This window comes from Sinocyclocheilus rhinocerous, unplaced genomic scaffold (genome assembly GCF_001515625.1).
Source record: "Sinocyclocheilus rhinocerous isolate Xijiao unplaced genomic scaffold, SAMN03320098_v1.1 scaffold1163, whole genome shotgun sequence".
Classification (NCBI taxonomy): Eukaryota; Metazoa; Chordata; class Actinopteri; order Cypriniformes; family Cyprinidae; genus Sinocyclocheilus; species Sinocyclocheilus rhinocerous.
This window is the reverse complement of record NW_015642328.1, coordinates 470,257-482,138: the sequence shown is the minus strand read 5'-3', so window position 1 is coordinate 482,138 and position 11,882 is coordinate 470,257. Positions and strand designations below refer to the sequence as shown.

The window sequence follows — 11,882 nt, the reverse complement described above, 5'->3', positions numbered from 1 at the left end:
GGATTTATGCTTTGATAATCGTACTGAATATTATCCAGATGTAGTTTTTGATAAAAAATATTATTTTCTCACCTTTTTGCTCAGAATTATGCATTTTTTATGAAACCTACCTATATTCAAGAGTTGATAAAAAAAAAGAATGCTTTAAGCTAGAATAAAACTGAATAAAAATTTTTTTGTTTAAAAGTAGAGGCTCTGATCTTTATTTTGGTGATTGCATATTCAAATATTCATACAGCAAAATATTCTGGAGGCCATCAAATTTTAGTGAAAATCATCAAAATCGCTGGCGGTGGCTGGCAACTTTTTTCAAAAATGCTGGCGGGGAAAGAGTTAACGACGGGCAAAATGCTGCTCTTTTTTTGCTGAAAATGTACTCACTCTCGGGCCATCTAAGATGGAGATGTGTTTGTTTCTTCATTGGAACAGATTTGGAGAAATGTAGCATTGCGTCACAGTTAAAAATATTTTAATGATAGATTTGTTTCTTACAAAAATGCAGCTTTTTCGCTTCACGAGACATTCATTGATGGACAGGATTTGTGTGGATTACTTGTGGATTATTGTGATGTTTTTATCAGCTGTTTGGACTCTCATTCTGACGGCACCCATTCACCGCAAAGGATCTATTTGGTGAGCAAGTGACGTAATGCTAAATTTCCCCAAATCTGTTCCGATGAAGAAACAAACTCATCTACATATTGGATGGCCTAAAGGTGAGTACATTTTCAGCAAATTTCTTAAAATTCCTTTAAGAAATGTAATATGTTTATTATGAGTTACAGTTACTCATTCAACCAATTATTCAATTTACGTTTCCATTTTTTGCTGCTTTTAGTTTAGATATTTTAGTGGTGATGCTTTAATTAACATGCTACACATTAGCTATAATATATTTTGCATGGTGAAACTCATCCAGGAGTTGCGTCGTTAAATTCACCTTGTTTAAACACGTCACTATAAGCTATACACATTCAGAAATACGTCTTTGGCTGTTGCACTGTGTATCACATAGGGGTGGGCGATATACCGGTAGAAATTTGTCAATGGGTAGAGATTTTGGACTATCGTCTCTATTGCGGTTAAACACTCACGTGATGTTGCTGTGCTACGTGGTCACGAAAACTTTTCATTTGCACGCATTTTTAAGTATTGCGGTTTAAAAACAAGTGATGTTAAGCCATTGAAATGCAATCAGCAGCGCAATGGTTTCGCTATTTGTGCGCAATGTCTGAGAGACATCGAGAGACAGAGATATTGAACAAAGTTATTTTATAGGCTTTGAACGGTTAAATAGACACACTTGTATGTCAAAATGCCCATCTTTGCAAATATCTTCATAAACACAGTAATTTAGGTCTTAAGTAATAGCAAACAGCTGAGAAAGAAAACGCATGTGTAACAGTATATTGAATCCGGGCAGCTCTTAAAGTGACAGCAGTCTAATATTCCTGCTGTCTGTCATTCATGTTATCAAACAACAAAAGAGAGAAAATCTCTCACTGCTTTTGACTTTCGTAACTTTAATGAGAAGAAATATATATATTTAATTTACACAGTGAAGAATATGCAGTGTTTTTATACATTTTGATTACTTATACAATGTCTGTAACATTTGTTATTTATTTGTTCCACTGTAGTTTTTTTTTTTGTCCTGTTGCTTGTAATTAGTGTCTTATTCTTATTTAATCGCTGACTGTTTACTTGTCTTCAGTGAGCTTGAGTTTTTTTTTTTTCTCGGCTAGTATTCGTTTTTTGTGATATTGACACTGATGACAAGAATTATGACATTTCAATGGTATCAAAAAATGTGATATCATAAAGACCAAAAATAACAATATTGTGATGTATTTTGTTACAGAGAAATACAATTATTGATTTTGGTCATATCGCCCACCCCTAGTATGGCAATGTTTTTTAGTGTCTCAGCCATTTTTATGACAACATATGAAGTTAAAATAACTTTTAAAATAATGTCATTTAAACATAAAATTTTAAAACATTTTTAAAACCATGCCTTAAAAGCTGTTTTTGAACGCAAAAACACATTTTATGTAGACGCCCAAAAAGAAACGTGTTCAAGACTTCCTTAAGACTTATCAATAAACTAGTTAATTTCGAATTACCAAACTATTTTGCACTTCTCAGCAAGACGTACCAACTAGCCAATATATATATATATATATATTTTAGATTTTCTAGTCTGTTAATGCTTGGCAGAGCAGACTTGGCAAAGTCGCAGGTACACATTTGGTGGTAGGAGAGTGTTAACTTTAGACCCTGGTGGCAACTGTACAAGTTTAAACGCAATTTCAGCAACGCTGGACTGCACGTACATAAAGAAATAAGTTAAGAAGTGAGAGAGAATATGCTTCCCAACACACTTTCCCTGGAGAGACTGAGGCAGTGAGCATTTAGTATGATACTGACCTCTTATATCCTGCAAAGAAGACTTCCTGAAAGAAGGAAAACTGAGAGGCGAGATTCACTATCCAAGTGTGAGATGGCAGGGTGATATGTCGCATGAAGTTTTTAGTGAATGTGTTTCATCAACAGTTTAATTGCAGAGCCTCCTCAACCGCTGCGTGCAGGAGAACGGTTTGAATGGAAAGACTATTGAGGCGTCACATGTAGGAGGGAGGAGGAGGGGGAATGTTGGGTTAACAGTCTTTATAACCTCCGCATTCACTTTGGTCATCCACGACCTGGCCATATTCCTCATAATAACAGTTCACGCACAAACTGTTTGGCTTTGTTTTCGTAACCCCACATTTCTCCTTCGGCTTCCCTCCGCGTTCCACGTGAAAGGGAGGATTCTCACTCATCGTCCAGCACCTCTGTCTTGATGTCACTGGTGGCTCCGCCGTGCCTCGCCAGTGCCAGGATGCTGTGATTGACAGCGGCCATCTCCACTGCCAAAGCTATGGGGTCCTGGTGTTCGTTTGGGCCGGGGTTGTCATCCTATAAGGAAGCAGAGAACCAGAGATTGGTCTGAAGCCCTCTGCTTTTGCCTCTGCAAACCTGTTTGAATGACTTTGTGTCATTAAAAGACAAAAGAGCATGAAATAGTTCATATAACTCATGGTGTATTAGTACCATTTTGGAATTTTGGCTGATTTTTAAAAATGTATTTATTGGATTTATATTGGCTGGTATTGGACATTTAATTGTGCATTTTCATTTTCCCCATTTTCAAATTTAGACTGACCTCTGCTGTCATTCCTAAATTCATACGCAGCATTTAAAATTATTTATTTTATTTACAAAATAGCATTACATTTCCATATCAACCATTTAGTGATTATCAGCCATAACATGACAATAATTATTAGCTAATCTGTATTAGCTGGAATTTTTTAATTAATATATGATAAAATATATTATATATGAATCATATACTATCATAATATATATATATATATATATATATATAAAAAATTAGAATAGAATTTCAATATTGGACATTTAGTGAGTATCAGCCATAACAACATGAGAGTAATTATTATCTAATTGGTATTGGCCAATTAAATAAATTAAAAAAGACAAAAAAAATGTATCAAATAAAATATTATTATATATAATGTAACATTATTCAAAAAAATAAAAAAATAATTACATTCTAAAATGAAATTATCATTATCATTTTTTAAAAATTAAAATATAGGCCTTCCTAGCAAAAATATGTAGGAATGGTTAATTTATTTAAAAAAAAAAATTCCCTTACCATTCCCAAAACTTGGTCAGCAGCTACTGGCTCACCGTAGTCATTTCCATCGATCTCATCGCTGTTGGAATGACCTCCCGGGCTTTGGACATCAATCCCATGACTCTCCAGGATTGCTGCTTCTTAGAAAAAAACAGACCTTGCCATAACATATCTGAGCCCATTAGGATGTACCCAACATGATGGAACTGAATTTTCTGAAAGGCATTTTTCTGTAAATTCAATATTTCTGATGAATGCACATTTTGAATGAGACAGCTGCAGCATGGCGATAACAACGCAATGGAAATAATTACATTGTCCATATTCAAAATGCATTGTTGCGTGTAATTCGAGCTTTGTTTGTCCCCAGAGGGCTTCAACATTACCTATGTTGGCTCTTCTCTTAATTTCCTTCCGTCTGTTGGCAAACCAGTTGTAAACTTTCAGAGACGTGACGGTTAACAGTCTTTATAACCTCCGCATTCACTTTGGTCATCCACGACCTGGCCATATTCCTCATAATAACAGTTCACGCACAAACTGTTTGGCTTTGTTTTCGTAACCCCACATTTCTCCTTCGGCTTCCCTCCGCGTTCCACGTGAAAGGGAGGATTCTCACTCATCGTCCAGCACCTCTGTCTTGATGTCACTGGTGGCTCCGCCGTGCCTCGCCAGTGCCAGGATGCTGTGATTGACAGCGGCCATCTCCACTGCCAAAGCTATGGGGTCCTGGTGTTCGTTTGGGCCGGGGTTGTCATCCTATAAGGAAGCAGAGAACCAGAGATTGGTCTGAAGCCCTCTGCTTTTGCCTCTGCAAACCTGTTTGAATGACTTTGTGTCATTAAAAGACAAAAGAGCATGAAATAGTTCATATAACTCATGGTGTATTAGTACCATTTTGGAATTTTGGCTGATTTTTAAAAATGTATTTATTGGATTTATATTGGCTGGTATTGGACATTTAATTGTGCATTTTCATTTTCCCCATTTTCAAATTTAGACTGACCTCTGCTGTCATTCCTAAATTCATACGCAGCATTTAAAATTATTTATTTTATTTACAAAATAGCATTACATTTCCATATCAACCATATAGTGATTATCAGCCATAACATGACAATAATTATTAGCTAATTGGTTTTAGGCAGAATTTTAAATTAATCTAGGATCAAATATATGAAAAAATATACATGATATAAATATAAAATATGATATACTAAATAGTATACTTATATATATATATATATATATATATAAAAAATTAGAATAGAATTTCAATATTGGACATTTAGTGAGTATCAGCCATAACAACATGAGAGTAATTATTATCTAATTGGTATTGGCCAATTAAATAAATTAAAAAAGACAAAAAAAATGTATCAAATAAAATATTATTATATATAATGTAACATTATTCAAAAAAATAAAAAAATAATTACATTCTAAAATGAAATTATCATTATCATTTTTTAAAAATTAAAATATAGGCCTTCCTAGCAAAAATATGTAGGAATGGTTAATTTATTTAAAAAAAAAAATTCCCTTACCATTCCCAAAACTTGGTCAGCAGCTACTGGCTCACCGTAGTCATTTCCATCGATCTCATCGCTGTTGGAATGACCTCCCGGGCTTTGGACATCAATCCCATGACTCTCCAGGATTGCTGCTTCTTAGAAAAAAACAGACCTTGCCATAACATATCTGAGCCCATTAGGATGTACCCAACATGATGGAACTGAATTTTCTGAAAGGCATTTTTCTGTAAATTCAATATTTCTGATGAATGCACATTTTGAATGAGACAGCTGCAGCATGGCGATAACAACGCAATGGAAATAATTACATTGTCCATATTCAAAATGCATTGTTGCGTGTAATTCGAGCTTTGTTTGTCCCCAGAGGGCTTCAACATTACCTATGTTGGCTCTTCTCTTAATTTCCTTCCGTCTGTTGGCAAACCAGTTGTAAACTTTCAGAGACGTGACTCTCTCAAGATCTGAAAGCTTCTTCCCTTAATCAAATCACAGCAGAGCTCATCAATAACGTCTGGGGCCATGATAACAGGCATTTACACATGCATTCATCTTCTTTATGGAGCTTGAGTTTAAACATTCTACCTGGTTTCTGAATAACTGCATTGCAGGCGTTGGCAATTTCCTCTCGCTTGGCTTCATCGGGGTACTGGTTGTCATTGAAATAACTTGTGCGAAAACAGAAGATAAACATAGTGTAAGGCAGATAGCCTTTTTATAAAACATTTCATAGCTTTAAATATATGCTTGCATTATGTCTTTGTTCAATCTAGATTTAGGTTGATTGTTTTACAGTTGTCACAATACCAACATTTCAGTAGTCAATACCAGTCAAATTTCACAATTCTTGATAATAGTTAAGATACCACAGCAAACTATATGTACAGCATCATTAGATTCATTTAAAGAGCTAATTATTAATATAAACACTAACATACTGAATTAAACAATGGCACACATTCTTACATATCTGTCAATGAAGATGACATTTTTTTCCAAGTATATAATTCAAGTAAATACACAGTAATCAGTAAAATAAATGAACACTTTACAATGAGGTTCAAAATGCCTTAGTTAATACATTAGGTGTCATGAACCAGTAATGAACAGTACTTTTACAGAATTCAATTATCTAGGTTCATGTATATTTCTACATACTAAATTGATACATTTTTAACATTTCAAGCTGTATAAATTAACATTGACTACTGTATTATGAACAAACACACATTAACAATGAATAAACAATAGTATGTTTATCAATGAAAATAAATTGTGATTATTAAAAGCTGTAGAAAATGTTTGTTGTTCAATCCTGTTACCACCTGTGATTCTGCATTATAAACAACTATCCATTAAACAATGAATTATTGAAATGGGGATATTTGCAGAAATGAGTATTACATCAATTAATTTATTAATTAGCATTTACTTTCTAATAAGAATCTTGTAGTGTCATGACCTTGAGGACGAAGCTAGTAATGCTTGACAGGACTGTTAAACACTAAACAGCAAAAAAAAGGTAAAACTCCCTTAGTTAACATTAGCTAATGGATTAACTAAAATTAATTAACAATAAAGATTTGTTACAGTATTTACACATTTTTGCTATACTAACTCAGGTCCATTAAATAATGTTAACAGATATAACTTTCAATTTTATTACTGTATTAATGAGCATTAAAATTAACAATGATAAATTACTTAAGAATGATTTTTCATTGTTTGTTCTTGTTCACTAATGTAGTTAACTAATGTTAACAATTGGAATCTTCTTGTAAAGTGTTACCTCAAAGATCAGTTTCAAAATCGAAAGGTCATCCATTATCCTGGAACGACCCACAATGCCCTGTCCTGACCATTCACACAATTGAGCACATCCTCTCACCTCTCCATCACCGCCAGACACTCTTTCCTCCAGGTGAAGCGGCTGCCGCGCCGCAGACGGAAGCTGCCCTGGGTGCTGCTAATGGGAGGAGGGGTTTGACGCCACTCCACGATGTCCTCCAGGGCCATCGGGGCGGGCCGCATCGCTAGTGTTGCACCTGGGACACAAACATGACGTGTCATCTCAGATGAAGTGTCGTGAGGAAAACAGTCTGTGTGCTTCTGAGGAGACCAAAGCCTTTTCACTGGTCCGGAAGCACATGATAATGAGAAAACCGGCACTCTGGGGTTTGGGTCATGACCTTCTAATCTATTCACTGAATGTCTGATATCTTCCCTCAGATCAGCCTGGAAAAAACTGAAGGAGCACAAGAGGTTTTCTAAAATTAAAGGCTTTGGAGAACAGTTTATTCTTTTTTGTCAGTGCCATTTAATGCTGTATACATGAATATATTAAAAGGTACAGTTCACCCAAAAATGGAAATTTTGTCATCATTTACTCACCCTCAAGTTGTTCCCAACCTGTATGAACTTCTTTCTTCTATTAAACACAAAAGGAGATATTTTGAAGAATGTTGGTATCTTTTGACGGTAGCCTTTGACTTCCAAAGTATTTTTTTTCCATACTACTACTTGAGGGTGAGTAAATGACAGAATTTTCATTTTTGGGTGAACTTTTCTTTTAAAGGGATACTCCACCCCAAAATGAAAATTTTGTCATTAATCACTTACCCCCATGTCGTTCCAAACCCGTAAAAGCTTCGTTCGTCTTCGGAACACAATTTAAGATATTTTGGATGAAAACCGGGAGACTTGTGACTGTCCCATTGACTGCCAAGTAAATTACACTGTCAAGGTCCAGAAAAGTATGAAAGACATCGTCAGAATAGTCCATCTGCCATCAGTGGTTCAACTGTTTTTGTTCAAATCAAAGCGTAAATACACGTAGAAAACGTATCCTTGTGTCGCGGCTGACACAGAAGAGTGTACGCTGCTTGCGTTCAGCGGATATTCTCCAAAATGGCGAATTGGTGAATAAAGTCGTTCTTTTTTTTTCTTCGCGTACAAAAAGTATTCTCGTCGCTTCATAATGTTACGGTTGAACCACTGATGGCAGATGGACTATTCTGACGATGTCTTTCATACTTTTCTGGACCTTGACAGTGTAATTTACTTGGCAGTCAATGGGACAGTCACAAGTCTCCCGGTTTTCATCCAAAATATCTTAAATTGTGTTCCGAAGACGAACGAAGCTTTTACGGGTTTGGAACGACATGGGGGTAAGTGATTAATGACAAAATTTTCATTTTGGGGTGGAGTATCCCTTTAAGGTTTATATTAAGCACCATTTAATGTTGCAAAAATATTAAACATTCAAAATTCAATATAAAAGCAAATTAAAACAGTATAAGTATTAAATGACAAAACAATAAAATAAATCATACATATGGCAACTTGTAAAATCTAAATTTTGGAAAGGCCTCACTGCTTGTTTTACCCAATTTTGCAATCACAAAATATCATTTGGTTTATACAGAATTATGATTTCTATGATTTTATATTTTTAATTGTCATATTGTGTTGTATAGAAAGAATCTATAAAAATAAATAAATAAACAATAATAATAATATACAAATTATGAACTATTTAACCACCCCAATGTTTTGTAACTTTGCAAAGCAGCGCTGTATTGATATTACTTATCATATTATGATAGATATTATGACATGCCCACTGCATACACATAGGTACACCAGAGAGGACCTTAGTGAATCTTTCCTCCTCACAGGGCCGTATTATGTGTTAGCTATTAAGTTTCTATACTATTTTGTGTAAATAAATAACCTAAACATAAAATCGATCATTTTAAAACTGACTTCACACATCACAACATTATAATGTACAGCATTAAAAAATACATATTCATTTTGAGATTTGATAAAGATTAAATTTGTGCTTTTTTAATTAAGTGAGCATTGCAAAACATAGTATGAAATGTAAAAACGGGAAATTAGCATGTACACAATCATTAAATTAAGTTAAGACTTGCATTACACAAGTAGGATATGATATGATATGTTAGAACAACATTTTTATCAGCCAAAGAGGTCTTAGGTTTAAAGTTATTAGATGATAGAAACATTAGAAAGTTGTTGGACGTCCTACATGGGTAAATGACACTGGGGTCGGGTATTACCAGGTGTAGTTTTCTCTAGTTGGTACCAGCGGTAGAAGGCTCTTTTCTTCTGCTCACTGAGGTCTGAGCCCTGCTGGAGCAGCCAATGAGAGATCCGGCTCTGACTGATACCTGCAGACAACAACACACAGATTCTAAGGACAAAATCTGACTCGCAAATGCCTCTCGAAGGCCTGCCATGACAAATTCCACAACTGTAATAAAAAGCAGCCCTACAGCTGACATTAGTTTATAGCATTATGCTAGAAGTAACAAAATATTAAGGTGTGCTTTAACGGCTCTTTTTTATTATACAAAATAACAAGGGAAATATATCACAGTCACAGGATAAATCACACTATATTTGTTATTCCTTTTGGAAAACAAAAAGAATAGAGCAAACTAACCTGTAACTTGGGCAACTACTGCCTGTGATATTCGCCGGTTCCCCAAGAACGCTTTAATCTCTTCTTTAATTATAGCACTGTCCATTCTACAACAACAGAGAGAGAGACATCAAATGAAAAACATCAACACTATTTTTGGCAACATTTCTTAAAGAACCATTTTTATACAACAATAATGTCCCTAATGCTTGTCTTTAACTATATGTTGTCATATCAACAACCAGTCAGTATTAATAACACTAATTTAAGCTTCACAAACTGCAAATACACAGTTTATTTCAGTTCAGATATGACCAGTGTAAATGAGTGACTCTGATTCAGTGTTAACGACTGACTGAATGATTTGTGAGTGTGACTCATTTTGAATGATTCATGTAAAAGAAATGTTCATAAAAGTCAACTGATCATGAATTGGAGTGCACTGGGATTTTTTTGGGAGTATTATGATACAGCAACCAAATACACAGGTTATTTCAGTTCAGATATGACCAAGGTTAATGACCAAGTCAGATCTAGTTTTAATGATTGAGGAATTTTTGGCTGATGAGTTCATTTGTGACTTATTTTGAACGATTCATGTAAAAGATTCGTTCGTAAGAGACAACTGTTCATGAACTGGACTACACTGTTTTTTGTTGTTATTTTTACACAGTATTTTGATGTATCATCCAAATACACAGTTTATTTCAGTTCAGATATGAATGAAAGCTAATAAGTAAGGCATTTTAGGCTGACGAGTTCAAAACACAATTGTTCATTATGAAGTAGACTACACTGTTTTTCATTGTTTTGTAGGGCCCGAGCACCGGTGATGCGAGGACCCTATTGGAATTGCTCAGTTTCTTCTTCTTCTCCAAAATGAATCGCATTTTTGAGGGCCTAAACATGCTCAAAAACTCATGAAACGTTGCACACGCGTCAGAAGTGGCGAAAATTGACATCTGATATGGGTTTCTGAAGTGGGTGTGGCAAAATGGCTCAATATCACCACCTATAAAATTTCAACAAAGTGCCTCTCGAGCTATGTTTCAAATACATGTACGAAATTTGGTAGACACATGTAACACACCAATACCTACAAAAAATCCCCCCCCCCCGGTACGAAGTCCGAAACCCAACAGGAAGTCTGTTATTTTGAATTTTCTCTGCAAGTTTTGTGCCGTTTTTGCCATTTTCAGGCGTTGTATTTAAACGAACTCCTCCTAGAGATTTAAACAGATCAACACCAAATTTAGTCAGTACAATCTAAAGCCCTTTGTTGACGTTAAATTGCGAAGATATTGAGTTTGTCAGGCGGCCTGACAAACTTCGATGTTTCGCCATGAAATAGGAAGTTGTTATAATTCAGGCATACAATCTCCGATCTGCCCCAAATTTCACATGTTTGAAAAGATCCTGTCCTGAACACATGCCCATGGCCATATTCAGTTATAGTCATTACACCACCGCTAAGCGGTGAGCCCGGGTGCGAGGGCCCTTTCAATGCTGCCTGCAGCTTTAATGTTCGTATTGTTTTTGTATTGTAACCATCCAGTTTTTTTTTTTATAAAATAAGAACCGTCCCATCCCGAGAGTTTCCCACTTACCTCATGAGCTCCTCAACTTTGTCATCGATGTCCACTTCCTCATCTGGGTGCTCGTATACAAAGGCCCGCGAGGTGTTGCTAACAGCGAAGCGGGGCGGAGAGAGCTTCCCGTTGGGCATAGCGGCGAGGTCCCGTCCATTTTGGACCAAGGGTGCTACTACCGGCACGGGGGTGGGGACCGTCGGGGGCGGGGAGGTGTCATAGCTGTTGCTAGGGGAGGGAGAGAGGCCATTGCCACGGTATCCCGTCTGCGTGGCTGTAGAGATCGTCGAAGAAGAGGCTGTGAGGTTGTTAGAGGAGGTAGTGCAGGAGTTGGAAGAGGTGGTGGCATTGCTGCCGTTGCCGTGATTGACGCTGGCCGCCCCGCTTCCGCCGTGGGCGTGCCGGTGGCCGAACTTCTCCACGTGCTCGCGGTCCAGCCGGTCGAGGGTGTCCAGGGCGTGCAAGATCTCTTGCTTTGTCATGCCGCTCCGACGTAGCCGCTGCAGCAAGTCGATCTGCTCAATGGTAAAACGAGGCTCATCGGTATAATGGGACATTCTGCCAAGAAAAAGAGAGAGAGCTGCTGCATTAGAGAATTGATGTTG

At 36.4% G+C, this 11,882-nt stretch overlaps 2 protein-coding genes across 5 annotated transcripts; both read right to left on the bottom strand.

The window, feature by feature from the left end:
- Nucleotides 1-2,238: 2,238 nt before the first annotated feature.
- On the bottom strand, nucleotides 2,239-4,276 carry LOC107755762 (homeobox-containing protein 1-like). The gene is made up of 4 exons (XM_016572655.1): nucleotides 4,248-4,276; nucleotides 4,093-4,172; nucleotides 3,725-3,846; nucleotides 2,239-2,961 (listed from the first exon to the last, which is right to left on the bottom strand). Exons 1-4 carry the CDS (start codon nucleotides 4,274-4,276, stop codon nucleotides 2,818-2,820), a joined length of 375 nt encoding a protein of 124 aa, XP_016428141.1. The 3' UTR covers nucleotides 2,239-2,817.
- On the bottom strand, nucleotides 4,175-11,834 carry LOC107755779 (homeobox-containing protein 1-like). 4 transcript variants are annotated; one of them, XM_016572682.1, is made up of 8 exons: nucleotides 11,296-11,834; nucleotides 9,710-9,795; nucleotides 9,324-9,434; nucleotides 7,127-7,283; nucleotides 5,824-5,906; nucleotides 5,622-5,717; nucleotides 5,254-5,375; nucleotides 4,175-4,465 (listed from the first exon to the last, which is right to left on the bottom strand). In XM_016572682.1, the coding sequence occupies exons 1-8, from the start codon at nucleotides 11,832-11,834 to the stop codon at nucleotides 4,322-4,324; spliced, it is 1,338 nt and encodes a 445-aa protein (XP_016428168.1). In that variant the 3' UTR covers nucleotides 4,175-4,321. The 4 variants fall into 4 exon arrangements, with proteins under 4 accessions (XP_016428168.1, XP_016428169.1, XP_016428170.1 ...); XM_016572683.1 differs by having other exon boundaries at nucleotides 5,254-5,372; XM_016572684.1 differs by having other exon boundaries at nucleotides 5,254-5,369.
- Between the last annotated feature and the right edge of the window lie 48 nt (nucleotides 11,835-11,882).